This window comes from Artemia franciscana, chromosome 9, assembly GCF_032884065.1.
Source record: "Artemia franciscana chromosome 9, ASM3288406v1, whole genome shotgun sequence".
Classification (NCBI taxonomy): Eukaryota; Metazoa; Arthropoda; class Branchiopoda; order Anostraca; family Artemiidae; genus Artemia; species Artemia franciscana.
In genome coordinates this window covers 6295685-6310927 of record NC_088871.1, presented here as the reverse complement: position 1 = coordinate 6310927, position 15243 = coordinate 6295685, and the positions used below count along the sequence as shown (strand labels likewise).

Below are 15243 nucleotides of genomic sequence, written 5' to 3'. Positions count from 1 at the left end.
ACCAACAGTCAATCCCCTTTTTGCCCTCTGAAGCTCGCTTTTGTAAGGTGGCAATGTTAATTCAATTTAAAGAGGGTGCTTAGAATTTTCGATATGAGTTTTTCGTCATTTTCTTTTAGGCTGGTCCAGAAATTTTCCTCGAAGGTTCCAAATACTCCGTACTTGTAAATTAAGTAATGGTTAAAGAGTGGATGGGTACTGGGATTCCTCCACCTGAACACAATTAATGTTTAGAGTTAAAATTCAAAGTCTAATAATTTAAGTCAGAGGTTGATATCGGGCGGGGGAGCCCTATAAAATACCAAAATACCTTATTTAAAAAAGAATATTTTAAATGTGATTGGAATCGCTGTGATATCATAAAATCACATTATAAATTGAGCTTAAATAAAACAAAATGCGAATATTTCGGGCAAAACCTTCTCAAGCGTCCCAAACAAAAAGAAGTACAAAAAGACAAAACTGTAGTACAAAAAAGAATAAAACTGTAGATTGAAGCTTACAAAACAAAATGAAAAGACAAACCTAAAAAGTATTTACATAAACAACATATAACATGTGCAGATGAAGGAAACCGAAAAAAAAAGTCTAGGGATATTGAAAAGTAAACTAAACTTTCACTGAAGGATTTATCACAGACAGCGCAGTAGCGCTGCCTAAGCAAAGAGCAAAATGCCTTCCATGTCTTGTTAAAAAAAATTTCGCCAGGCCATTTCGTATGGAATAGCTAATCGAAGAAACTTCAAATAGGGCTCATCTGACTGGAAATTGGAAGTCCTAGTGCCCTTTTTAAGATTCAAAATTAATTTGAGGCAGTCAACCTCCTCTCATTCCCTTTTTCGCTACCTGGCTCTCTTTAGCCCCAAAGTCATTCTATCGAAATTTTCAGATAGGCATTTAGTTCCAAATAGTCAAAAGGTCCAACATGACATGACCCCAAAACCCTGGGACAAGGGTCGTAAAGAACGTAAGTTGCCCATTACTCACAGATGAGTTTTATAACGGGAAAGGGGTATGTGTTTTATCCATGGTGCCTGATAAGCTTTAATCTTTTAGAGATCATTCTTTGGGCCAAGAAAATTATATATTCTGTTGATAGTAAGGAGTAGGTCTTAAAACTTTCCAAAAAACTATTTATTCGTAATTAGTTGTACTTTGATTAAGCTCTTACACGTCATTCGCTCTGCCAGATTACTGTTCACTATGGCACAAGAGATTCAGTTGAAACTTTAAGGGATTATTTTAGGATCACGTCGATTTATAGTTTTGAATTGGGGAGAAGGCAGAAGCAAATCGAACTGGTCAGAGCCTCCTGGTTAAGGTTTTAGGTCATGAAAAATAGATTGACTATCTTATAATTTCCATTTCTTGCCATTTTTATCCTCTTTGGTGAAAATTGATGTATGATACCATTATATGGCTGAAAACGCAGTTTGCTGTAGCATCACCTCCTTTGTTAGTTAATAAGGGCACTACAGGTGGTGATTCATATTAAATCAGCCTTCTTTCATCATTTTACAGCCCTTTGTCCGACAATGTCCCCCTGGTAAAAAAAAGACGCAACCGCACTTCCCAAGAAAAAAAGTGATTCGGCACGTTGTTCAATGGAGGAGGGGGTAACTCTACTGCATAAGGCTTTTATATGATAACTTAATTTTAATTGACACGATGTTCGGTCAAAAGTTCAGACAACACGTGATTGAAATATATTTTTGAAGCAGCGGTATATTCAAAAGAGCTATAAATAGAATCCAGACCAAAGAGTATCTTTGTAATTCTGAATATGGAGAAAATGAAAGAGGGATTACTTTTAAAGTCAGGGCTTTATAGAGCCTGTTGTAGCCAAGGACATATTTACATGGAAAAGGCTCACCGAAACTCTGAAGAAAGATTAAAGAGCTGTAAAAATAGCATGGATTATATTCAATCGGAGCTTTATTCAGCGACCATTTGATGTACCGGATCATTTTCTAGGGTTTTTGTTACTATTGAGCCGGGTCGCTCCTTACTACAGTTCGTTACCACGAACTGTTTGACCATTTGATGTACCGGATACCCTTCTTTTGGAAGCAGTCTCCAGATAGCTTTTTTTAACCTCTTTTACAAGGATCCAACCGTAAGAAAATATTAGCTAAAAAAAATTATAATTTAAAATTTGGGTCCGACGGACTCCTTATTACATATTTAAGGAGTCACCATAAAGAAGGGATGGTTATAGAAAGTTGAGGACTGATTTCTCTTTTTATTCTGCTACTTTCCAGAAATTAGAATTCGAACTTTTGGTTGTTTTTTTTTCAATTGTGTTTATTTATATTTGGCCTAACGGAGTTGATAGTGTTTGTGATTGCGCTTTGAGAATATTAAGCTTTTTTTTTTCTTTTTTGCCTTAAGCAGCAAAGATTTCAGCTCAGATACAAATTCCTCAAAATCTCTTGAAATTCCCTTCATCAAGCTTTGTCACTTTTCTTAAATTATTGAAGAAAGTTTTTTCAGAGTGAAGTTCTACTCTTAATTTCGCTAGAAAACCAGCGAAACATGTTTTTTCTTTTGTTTAGACAGTAAATTGAAAAACTTTAATTACCTCTTTCTAGGTCTTAACTCAAACTTTCAAAAGAAATAAATTATAAGAAACATAGTTTTTTATTCTATAATCTGACAACCCAATAGACATCTTAATCAAACAGTTCGTGGTAACGAACTGTAGTAAGGAGCGACCCGGCTCAATAGTAACCAAAACTCTAAAAAATTGAATTTTGATATCAATAGCTACATCAAAAGAATCGCATTTTAATGCTGATTTTAAATATATATGTTTCATCAAGTTTAGTCTTACCCATCAAAAGTTACGAGCCGGAGAAAATTTGCCTTATTTAAGAAAATAGGGGGAAACACCCCCTAAAAGTCGTAGAATCTTAACGAAAATGACACCATCAGATTCAGCGTATCAGAGAACCCTACTGTAGAAGTTTCAAGCTGCTATCTACAAAAATGAGGAATTTTGTATTTTTTGCCAGAAGACAAATCACGGGTGCGTGTTTATTTGTTTGTTTTTTTTTTTCTTTTTTTCTTTTTCCCAGGGGTCATCGCATCGACCAAGTGGTCCTAGAAAGTCGCAAGAGAGCTAATTCTAACGGAAATGAAAAGTTATAGTGCCCTTTTTAAGTGACCAAAAAATTGGAGGGCATCTAGGCCCCCTCCCACGCTCATTTTTTTCCAAAGGTCAACGAATCAAAATTTTGAGATAGCCAGTCGAAAAGAATAGTCGAAAACCATAACAACTATGTCTTTAGGGATGACTTACTCCCCCACAATCCCTGGGGGAGGGGCTGCAAGTTACAAACTTTGACCAGTGTTTACATATAGTAATGGTTATTGGGAAGTGTACAGAAGTTTTCAGGGGGATTTTATTTTGTTTGGGGGTGGGGCTGAGGGGAGGGGCTATGTTGGAGGATCTTTCCTTGGAGGAATCTGTCATGGGGGAAGAAAAATTCAATGAAAAGGGCGCAGGATTTTCTAGCATTACTATAAGAAAACAATGAAAAATAAACATGAAAACGTTTTTTCAAATGAAAGGAAGGAGTAGCATTGAAACTTAAAACGAACAGAGATTATTACGCATATGAGGGGTTCTAAAAATACTTTAGCATAAAGAGCGAGGTATTTAGGAGGAGATAAATACCTCGCTCTTTATGCTAAAGTATTTTTAGTAGTTTCAACTATTTATTCTACGGCTTTCTGATTCAGGGGTCATTCTTAAAGAATTGGGACAAAACTTACGATTTAGTGTAAAGAGCGAGGTATTAACGAGGGTACAAACCCCCTCGTATACATACTAAAAATATAAGATTATGAAAGTTTGTTACGTAAGTTAATTCTTAAGTTACGTATATTATTTACTAATAAAAATGTTCGTTAAAAATTAAAAGTTCTAGTTGCCTTTTTAAGTAACCGAAAAATTGGAGGGCAACTAGGCCTCCTTCTCCACCCCTTATTTCTCAAAATCGTCTGATCAAAACTAAGAGAAAGCCATTTAGCCAAAAAAAAGAATTAATATACAAATTTCATTTTAATAATTTATGTGCGGAGAGCCAAAACCAAACATGCATTAATTCAAAAATGTTCAGAAATTAAATAAAAAAAAACTGATTTTTTTAGCTGAAAGTAAGGAGCGACATTAAAACTTAAAACGAACAGAAATTACTCCGTATATGAAATGGGTTGTCCCCTCCGCAATCCCTCGCTCTTTACGCTAAAGTTTGACTCTTTGCCACAATTCTACTTTTTAAAACAATGAAAAGCTTTAGCGTAAAGAGCGAGGGATTGCGGAGGGGACAACCCATTTCATATACGGAGTAATTTCTGTTCGTTTTAAGTTTTAATGTCGCTCCTTACTTTCAGCTAAAAAAATTAGTTTTTTTTATTTAATGACTTTTAAAAGGCTTCTTCCAATTCATCTGATAGTCTTTAAGTCAATTAAGGATAAGTGAATGTAAATCAATAAGAAAATTGAGAGAAATGAGAAACAAGTCGAAAAAAATCGCTAATTTTAGGCATAAGCGATTATGAATACTACTTCTCCATCCCACCTTGTTCTGAGAACATGGAAAGTTATTTACTAGTACAATGATAAATAAAGCTAGGAATCAATGGGATACTAACACATTTGTTTTGAGCCTGGATACTGCTGCTTCAATCTGTAATATAAACGATTCAGTACCCCCCATGAATCTCGTCAATACTAATCTTAAATCCCCTACTAATCACAGAAGGAAATTCTGCTTTATTTAGATTTGACCCCTGGAAATACCCAGGGACACGACCAGTGGCCTTCATAACTCCTAATCACTGCAGAAAGTTCCATTAACTTGATTCTAACACGGTATCGAAGTTCATGGGTTCCTGTATTTAACGATTGTTCAGAAGGCAATGGGTCCAAATCCTCCCAAAAATAAGTTTAAAAACCCAAATTATGATATGCATCGATGTAAAAAAAAATTCCATAATTCAAAAAAATCCATAATTATCATAAATATTAAGAACTAATTTTCAACTGTCAAACAGTTCGTGGTAACAAACAGTAAGTAAGGAGTGGCCCGGTTCTATAGTAACCAAAACTCTAAAAAACGGAATTTTGATACTAATATATACATTAAAAGAATTGGATTTTTATGTTTATTTTAAATAAGTTTCATCAAGTTTAGTCTTACCCATCAAAAGTTAAGAGCCTGAGAAAATTTGCCTTATTTTCGAAAAAGGGAGAACACCCTCCCCCCCCCAAAAAAAAAAAATCATGAAATCTTAAAGAAAATCACATCATCAGATTCAGCGTATCAGAGAAGCTTACTGTTGATGTTTCAAGCTCCTATCCGCTAATAAATGTGGAATTTTGTATTTTTTTTTTGCCACAAGAAAAATCACGGATGCGTTTTTAATTGTTTTTTGTTTCGTTTTTCCCCGGGGGTAATCATATCGATCTAGTGTTTCTAGAATATCGTAAGATAGCTCATTCTAACGGGAATTAAAAGCCCTAGTGCCATTTTAAAGCGACCAAAAAATTGGAGGGCAGCCAGGCCCCCTCCCACACTCATTTTTACCCAAAGTCAACGGATCAAAATTTCGAGATAGCCATTTTGTTCAGTATAGTCGGAAAATCTATTAGCTATGTCTTTTAGGACGACTTAATCCACCACAGTCCTTGGGGGAAGGGCAGCAAATTATGAACTTTGCCCACTGTTTACATATAGCATTGGTTATTGGGAAGTATACAGACGTTTTCATGGACGATTTTTTCTGATGGTGCCATGGTTGGGGGAGGGGTTAATTGAGAGGATCTTTTCATAAATGAATTTATCATGGGGGAAGAGAATTTTCATGAAGGGGGTGCTTGATTTTCCAGTATTATATTAAAAAAATATTCCGAAATAAATATATAGAAAAAAACAATTTTTTTAACTGAAAGTAATGAGCAACATTAAAACTTAAAACAAACAGAAATTGTCACGTATATGAGGGGGCTCGTCCTCTCCTCAATACCTCGCTCTTTACGCTAAAATATTTTTAGTAATTGCAAAAAAGCTATTGATTCTAATTAAACGGCCTTTGGGATTCAGGGGTCATTCTTAAAGACTTGGAACAAAATTCGAACTTTAACGTAAAGAGCGAGGTTTTGATGAGGGGGCAAATCCCCTTATATATGTAATAAAAATATACGAATTAAGAAGTGTTTTACGTAAATTTATTACCAGTAAAAACGTTCGTAAATAAAATTAGAAATTCTAGTGGCCTTTTAAGTAACCAAAAAAACTGGAGGGCAACTAAGCCCCCTTCCCCAACCTTTGTTTCTCAAAATCGTACGATCCAAATTTTGAGAAAGCCATTTAGCCAAAACAGTAAAAAAAAATATAAAAATTTCGTTTTAATTATTCATGTATGGCGAGTCAAAATCAAAGCTGCATTAATTCAATGCTTTCAGAAATTAGATTAAAAAACAAGCTTTTTTAACTAAAAGTTAGGAGCGACATTAAAACTTAAAACGAACAGAAATTATTCCGTATATGAATGGGATGTCCGCTCCTCAACACCCGCTCCTTACTCTAAAGTTTGACTCTTTCTCACAAATCTACTTTTTAAAACCATAAAAAACTTTAGCGTAAAGAGCGGGGCGTTGATGAGGGGACAGCTTCTTTCATGTGCGGAACAATTTCTGTTCGTTTTAGTCGCTCCTTACTTTCAGATAAAAAAAAAGCTTGTTTTTTTAAGCAATAGACCCAATCTGATAGTATTTATTATGATCAAGCTGAATCTCAAGTCAAATTTTCTCTCAGATTCTTAGTTATTACTACTATTCTTAGATCTATTCAACTGAAAATGACACCCAAAATTACATGGACAGAAAAAATCATGCTTCCCAAATATAAAAAAAAGAAAAAAACAACGACCTTTGAGTTCTTTTAAGGAATCATCTATCTGAAAACAGTTTTTTTGGGGGGAGGAAGAAATAATAAAAAAAAAGATTTGCTTGATAATTTGCGTAAGAAGTGCTCAGAAATAAAAAAAATATTTTGAGGGGCAGGCAAAATTGCCTCTCACTTTTTAAATGCTTGCTGCCATAGTTCACAAAACACAATCAAACCTACAACCAATACCGGAAGCCAACTAGAGCCACTTCTTTCTCGTTTCCTAATTACTTTTAACACAATTAGGGTAACTTACTGACATCAATTTTGGCATTTCACCAGTTTTTATCTTGCAATATTTCTCTGGGAGATACAATGGTATCAACGTTTTTTTTTAAGTAGCAAGGGGGTCTTGCAGACCAATTGCAATAACTTTTCTCAAAATGTTCCCCCATTTACCATTTACTCTGTCAGAACCGTCTGTTTGGAGGCTCTCCAGTAACAGCATCTGTTAGTTGACTTGTCTTGAACTTTTCTCCGCCTAGCCAACAAATTAGCCTGGGGACCCATGTCCGAAATGGCTTTATTTTCTTCTGCTAAAGACAGTCAGAGATTAATAATCAGGCCCTATGCTGACTTATTTTAAAGTGGTTGAATAAAGTGTCTAAGATGTAAATTTTTCGGAAACTCAATTGAGTGTGACCAGTAATGACATTATTAGAAATTCAGATTTGAACATAAAATTTTGTAGGATTACTGAAAGCATTCCCTCGTAATAAAAATTGCTAAAAATTTGGTTATTGTAATTGTTGCCACAATTCAGTAGAACGTAGTCTTTCTACCATAATAAGCGAAGGTGAAATAAAAACTACAACTACTGCTGCTAACAGCTCACCGCAACACCAAGCTGCCAGAGGCCAACACAGCTACGCACGCTCCTCCTCCATCCCAATCTATTCAAAGCCGCCCTCTTTACACCCTCCCAGGAACTTCTCATGATTGATTTATTTATCTCCATGTTTTTTTGTTTTTGTTTATTTTTTGTTTTTGTTTGTTTTTTCTTTTTGTTTGTTTCTTAAGATAGTTTATCGGCTATCGGGTATTGAAGAAGCCCATGAACCAAAACAGTTGAAGTGCAACAATTATAATTAAATTCGGAGTACTTGGACACTCAGACTAATGTTGCTCTCCTGACTTCGTTTTAATCAATTGTGACCGGTTAGTACAATCGTGAAAGCCAATCGTAAAATCTGGTAAAAAACCATAAACAAGTTTTATTTAAGAAAAGTTATTTTCAAGTTTATTTAAGAAATCAATTTATTAAATCAAGTTTATTTAAGAAAACTGGTGTACAAAAATAAAAAAATAGATAGCATAATTGTAAATTATATTGGGTTATTAGCATAAAATTTGCAGGTAGTTTTTTTTTAATTTTTAGATACACTTGCTTGTAATCCGTTACCCGAGTTTAAGATATGAATCCCCCCAAAAATTAAACTTTCCATTTATCCATCGGTTACACATTTAAGACTGCAATATGGAATATATCCCATTAGTCTACTTTTCAGCGACAATCATGTCTGTTGACATGACTTTCAGAATAAATTCATATGGCTAAATATGAATTTGGGCATAAAATTGTTAATTGTTGGCTTTCTTTAAGTAGAAATGAAGCAATGACTTACCGTCAAAGATAAAATTCCATTCTAAAAGCTTTGCAATTAGTGATGATGATAAGAAATAGAAAGGATCCATCTAATGATAATCTAATGATAATAGGGATCCGCAAATGGTTTTCGTGACGTCTGAGGACAATGGACATTAAACAAATGCTGCCATCTAGAATCATATATAAATATAAAGATTATTCAATAATTTTGTCATACTGAAGGCACATAGAATATTTAAAATTGAACTGACATGCCATGAAAAAGGAAATAAATCTTTAAAACAAAGAAGTATTCATTGGAGGGGTTAGAGGGATTGAGCCCTCCCCCTCGAAATATTTGTCCGTCTCGGAAAAATGTAATAAAAAGGCATGAAACCATATTTTTGATGCATTTTTAAAGTTTTTATGTGACCCCCCTCTAAAAAATTCTAGCTATAGCACTGCTTCTTTGAAAACTTATAAAACTTTTGAAAACTTTGAGAACTTTGAAAATTTTAAAGGTAAATACAATATTTGTAAGAGACTTAATTATTCCATAATTATATCAAATTGTAGAGTGTTTTTCCAAAATTTACCTGTTTTAAACACGGAGTTATGTGAAAATTTTGTGATACAAATAGCCAAAAAATTTTGACCGAAATTATGTTGTCAATATAATGGAGCATAATGGCATAACGTACAAGTATATCGTTGTAAAGTGGATTGTTTTCCTTCTTATGGAAGACGTTTTATGGCGTTCTACTTAAGGTGAACTGTTTAATAACAAATGGAAATACCTTTTGGAAAGACTTCGAAAAAAAAGAATAAGACTGGAAACCTGTCCTTTCTACTGGAAAACTGTGTAATATTTTCAAAAACACAGGCGCTTTTCATATTTTTCCACTATATTGGAACTAAACACCAAGCTATAAAGTTTTTCGAGTAAGTTATATTGTCAAAATACCAGCAATCCACATTTAATATTACGAAGCACATTGATAGAATCAGTTCACCCTCATTTTTCACAGAAGACAATCCACTCATTTACTCATTGTTGCAAATTGGGAGTGGAGCAGGCTAGGAGAACTTCCCCTATATTTTGAAATTACTTTTTGTTATTTCCATTGAAAATGTAGAAAGTATGTCCCCTCCCCACCTAGATTATCTAAATAATTTTTATTGTATATCAATTTTAAAGAAATCTTTTTATCTTACCTTTTTTGCATGCTGACCAATGGTCTGCGTAGCACAGGTCTCCTGATTTTCTGCCTTCAGCTGGGAGTGCAATACGTGGTTGGGAGCAAATCATTCGATGCTTCCCTTTTTTCCCCCAAATTTCCTCCGTTACTGATTTAGAGCTGGGTTGACTGTGGCTGAGGTTACAGAGTCAAACCATTGACCCCCGTTCAAACCAAATAGCCAGTGACCCCAAGACTCGAAGCATTTCCTGAAGATTACAAGTCTAGCGTACTAACAAATCGGCTAAGAATTTTGTAGTTAAAACTGAAAGAGCTCCTTACCTCTCCTATATATGTGAATTGACACCTCAGACCTTACTATCCCAGGATTGCTTGTACACACAAGCAATATCTATCAACAATTGAACACATCGTTTTTATACAATCCTAGAAAGGGCTTATGCCAGATTTGCCTGTCACTCGCTCGGCCTATCTGTCTTGGCTTTTTCTACAGTTAGGCGCTTGATGCCCACAACTACTTGATTTTAATTCTAAATCAACAGACTATTTGGCTATTTTGCCATATCTTAAGGGTAAACCTTATAGTATTACCGAAACCCAAACGCATTTTTCCTATTTTCTCTTTCCATTAGAACCAAGTACGGAATTGCCATTCTTATTCAAAGCACCAAAGACATCAAAAATTAAACATTTTTGTCTACTAAATTCAACTTATATTTATTCATACCTGATGCTCGTGATTTTCCATGACTTTTCTTTTGGTTGCTTTAAAATGATAAAGTTTTCAGGGCAGTACCATATTATCAGCAGTGTTGCTCCGTTGACCTGTGAAAGTAAATAAGGAAAACCTAATCGGTTAAATTTGACTTCTTTCTTTGTCCGCGAAAATTCAAACAATTACTTTATGAAAACTCATAACAACAACTACAATGTTAATATAAAGCAACACCTTATTTTTTAACTTATTGGTTTTGTTTATCTCTCCCCCAGTTTTTTTTTTATTTTTTGCCTGCTACTGCTTAAATACACATGTGATCTGTTTTTAATTCACTTATTTATTTAAAATATAAATATAGTTGTGTCGTTTCGGTGTAACTAATTCAAATTTCATTTTCGCCTTCCTTGGTACATCAACTTTCCATTGCAAGATATATAACATGTTAGTAATTCCCAGTTTATCTCGACAAAACACATTATAAAAATCAATTCAACATTAATTTTTAATTGCAGGTAGTCCAGTCACTCATTGTCCTAGGATTCCTTTTTCACACTATGGCTATGCATCCCCACCAGTGAATCCCTCTCCTGTCCAATCAACGGCAAGCAGAAAGTTTGATATACGGTCATTAGTTCAAACAGAGTCAGATTCTACAGAACAGAGTCGCAAACGTCATGCAGAACCCACGGTGTCACCTGTACCAAAAAGAGTAAAAACAGAAATCCCATCTAGCTTTCCTGTTCAGTATCCAATGCAAAACTTGTTTGATGCTGTGAGAAGTCAAAGCAATCTAAGTGATGCTCAGCTTAGATTTATTCAGCAGCAATTGCATCTTAGTTCCCTTTATCAGAATACCCTTCTGGCGCAGCAGAACCTAGCCAGTCAAATGGATCCAGCTATGACGCTGATGCAGCAGCATTCAGATGCTTGGAGAAGGCATACACCAACAGGTAGTTCAAACGTAGCTCCTACTAAAGACCCGTTGGATTTGACAGGCCATCTCCAAAAAGAACAAGATGATCAAAAAGTGGAACAGAATGAGAGGCAAGAGGAAATAATTGAGACCAAACAACACGAAGACAACGAGCGATAGACGGTGAAATGGTCTGTAATAACAATATCAGATGGCTTTGCACTCTAAAGATTGTAAAGATTTACCATTCCAACAAATTATTTTGGCATTTAAATCCCATTCTGAAACAACTTGAACACGTGTTCTATAAAAAATATTGTAATTTTTATTTATCAGCAGAGTCACTTTTGTATATATTTATATGTGACCATAGTTTTTATGTGTGCACTACTATACAATTTGTACTAATATATAAATAGTGCCAAACATAACGAAGAAACTATTGAAAATGATTGGTAAACCAAATTGTGAGCTAAGTCAATGTTGCCACATGAGGTACATTTGTGTCACTTTTGCACTTTTGTAAGGTGCTCCCGGATCGAGTTCATCAAATCAGCGTGTTTTTAAGGTCGATTGATTTTGGGGCATTTTTATTCCAGAAATGTTCCATTCGGCGCGTTTTTGCTTTTATGTCTGGGCCGTCTCATGCCGTGCATCTGATATCACTGAGTCAATTAAAAATTAATTTCATCGAACCAATTACTTATAACTTAAAAGAAAGAAGATGGAATCTCAATTTGTATGCTGCTTGAAATTTCAGCTGAATTCAGCTGACATTCAGCTGAATGTAGTTTGGCTCAGGGGCAAATTTAGCACCCATAAAATCAGTGATTGTTTCATCATGGTTATTCTTTAGATGTTGTCACTTTTTTTTTTTTTTTTACCATGCGTTTAATATTGTAAATGTGTTCATATCGTCTGTTAAATCAAAGCTAAGAAACACTAAAAGAGAACCAGTTGTATTGTTTTTATTTGAATTTCTTCAAACGCAGTAGATATTTCTAGCAGTAGATATAAAAATCTGGGATTTAGCTCTAAAGCAAAGTAATTTGTTTTTTACAAAAAAAAATTTCATAAACTAAAGCAAAAAATAAATTAAGCATCTGTAATCTTTTTGAAATTATTAAAGTCTTTTTTACTGTTTTTTTTACTATTATTGTCATTTTCTTGTGGGGTGTTTCTGGTAATACTAAGGAATTACCGTCTAGGAGTTTGGTTATGGCCATTTTTTTTTTTTTTTACTGGCTTAACAATCTTCAGAATTATTGGGCTGGCTTGATATTGATGTCTTACAAATGGTGGAGTAATCTGTCTCTCCAGAAATTGCCTTTCCTTGTTTTTCTAGATTTGCCACTCAGTATGAGTGAACTTGAAGCAGTAATAAACCTAGTTTTTTGGGGCTATTTGTCTCTTCGGAGATAGGAAACAATGTGATTGTCTAAAATCCGTCACAAAAATTAGCAAGAGCAATCAAAAGGCAGTTTATAAAACATAAGTAGGGACTGTTGTTTCTTTTTTATTTGAGTGTATTCCAGATGGATATTTACTATTCAATTTCTATTTACTGCATATTCAATGCGAATTAAGTGTGAACCTGGAAAGGCTTTTAAACTAAAAGTTTGATACACATTATAATGATTATTAAAATTTGAATATTTTTAATGGGTAATGAGTAAATAAAAAAACACTAATTCTCATATTTTTGGTCTCACCTTTATATTCCCAATTTGATGTTGATTGCGCAGAAGCTAATACACTGAAGATGCTACTTAGCCATGTTCGTAGAAATTTAATGCGAATACAAAGTCAACTTTTGTCGTCCCGAAGTTAGTTCACTCTCACCTGGAACGAAAAATGAAATTTTGTTAAATACCAAGTGTTTTTTTTTCGAACCTGGTATGCCATTTTCTGTTTTTAACTGTTGAGAATTCAGGTGTATAGTTTGTACTTAGCCTATCTTTTTTTTGCGTGTTCTTTTTTTTGTCCCACTTTCCTCCAGTGGCACTAATAAATAAAAAAAATACTTTTAAGAATTGAATACAAGTAAATGCCATCTAAACCTTAAAATCAACAAGAAAACTTTATTTTTATCATTAACAGACTGGAAACACTGTTCTAACATGTTCTCAAATTCATTCTAGACAATTTTTCTTCATTCAAAAACTCAAACTCCCTGCTCTTGTTCAGTAGCGGTATTGGGCCTCATAATTTGGGGGAGGGAGTAAAATAAAAGGAAATTAATGTGAGAAAAACAGGAGAGGGCATAATCACCTGCATCTCTACCTGACCTAGAACCCCCACAGCTCAAGGCCATAACTCACCCTGTCTTACGAGCATATTTACAAATGATATTGAAAGTCGGGAAACATATATACCTGTTCTTTACTTATTCTTTATATTTCAGTTTCCCTTTCAATTCAACTTTTAAAAACTGCTTGTGATTAAGCTTTAGCCTATCATAATTAGTGCCATTATGGGTTTTAAAAAGTATTATCAGTCCTAAAGTAGTTTCGACTTGTTTTTCCCCCTTCTTTTACAGAAATACCTGGTTTTAACATTGCCGTATTTTATATTTTAGCTCAAAAGCTTTTATTATCTAGTCGTTTCTTGCGTTATTAATGACAATCTTTGACGTTAAGTGTGAAAGGAAAGAATAATCTTGAAAATTATAGCATTGTATGTCCAGCTAGACAAAATAGACTTGTTGTTTAAAGATTATCTTTCTTGTAATAAAATGGTAGGTAAAATAAGAATGATTGTACAAAAAAAAACGTCATATAATATCAATATGCAAAGGAGACAAATTTCCAGTTCAAGAAGGTATGACTTTCTGGTGTTTTGTTATTTAAAGCTTTGCTAAGAATATTTGAATACTGGCTTTATTCATGTATATTCCAAGATTGCACTTGTTCTGCAACGTTGTGTTGCTCTGCAACAAGTTAACGCTTGCTCTGCAACTGAGCAGGTTTTTTTTTAGTGTCTTTACATTAGATGTTGTCGATACATACCAAAAAATGGAAAAAAAGCCAGATTCCCTTGGCTCTTTTGTGAAAATTGGGCTACTCTTTCATTTTTCCCTGGGTTACATTCTGCAAATAAATTCTTCTTTGAAATGACTAAAATGAAGTGAAAAAAAAATATCTGCCCTAGCTCCTCTAGTATACTGTCACTGATCCCTGTAAGTTTGAATCTTGTCCCCCAGATGTTCTTCTCCAGATCTTCTATTGAATCTAAAAACTCGGGTATTGTCAAATTTCCAAAAAAAAAAAAAAAAAAAATAGTAGCAGCCATACATAGATTCAAAGTGATCTGTTCGCTCTCGAATAATGGTAATACAAGTTGGGTTTCCATCTAAAGCTTGTCTTATTACATTTTAATTCCATTTTGTGTGAATGGTCAGCCTCCCGAACCTCAAGCCAATCATGTTGTCTAAAAGCATCCAATACAAATTTTGAGAGAGCGATTTTGCTCAGAGTAGCTGATAGGTTCGCAAATTATGTCTTTGTTCGCAAATTAATTTCGCAAAATTAAATGTAATTAGGTTCACAAATTAAAAGTGCATAACACAGAGAATGAACTTGCGGCTACAAAGCAAAATATAGCTAAAGAAATCGAGAGTAAAATTAAAGAAAAGCTAAAAAAATCAACTTTGCAGACTGCAGCTAATTTTCACGCGAAGTTTCCAGTTGAAACAATGGTTTGTGAAATATATGATGCAGTACATGTTAATTACTGCATAACCAGCTGTATAATTGCACAGCTGTACAATTACAGTCCTAACGGGAATCAATAAGTCCTGAAGATAGTTTTTTTTTATGGTACTAAATTAATATTTAGTAATTCTTAGCTGAATAACCAGATATTTCAAA

At 34.2% G+C, this 15243-nt stretch overlaps 1 protein-coding gene across 1 annotated transcript in view; it reads left to right on the top strand.

The window, feature by feature from the left end:
- The window catches only part of LOC136030936 (uncharacterized), an 80542-nt gene extending 66456 nt beyond the window's left edge, over positions 1-14086 (top strand). The window contains exon 3 of the mRNA XM_065710045.1: positions 10974-14086. Coding sequence (XP_065566117.1) covers positions 10974-11554 — 581 coding nt within the window. The 3' untranslated portion in view covers positions 11555-14086. The remainder of the gene's footprint in view (positions 1-10973) is intronic.
- Positions 14087-15243: the final 1157 nt, after the last annotated feature.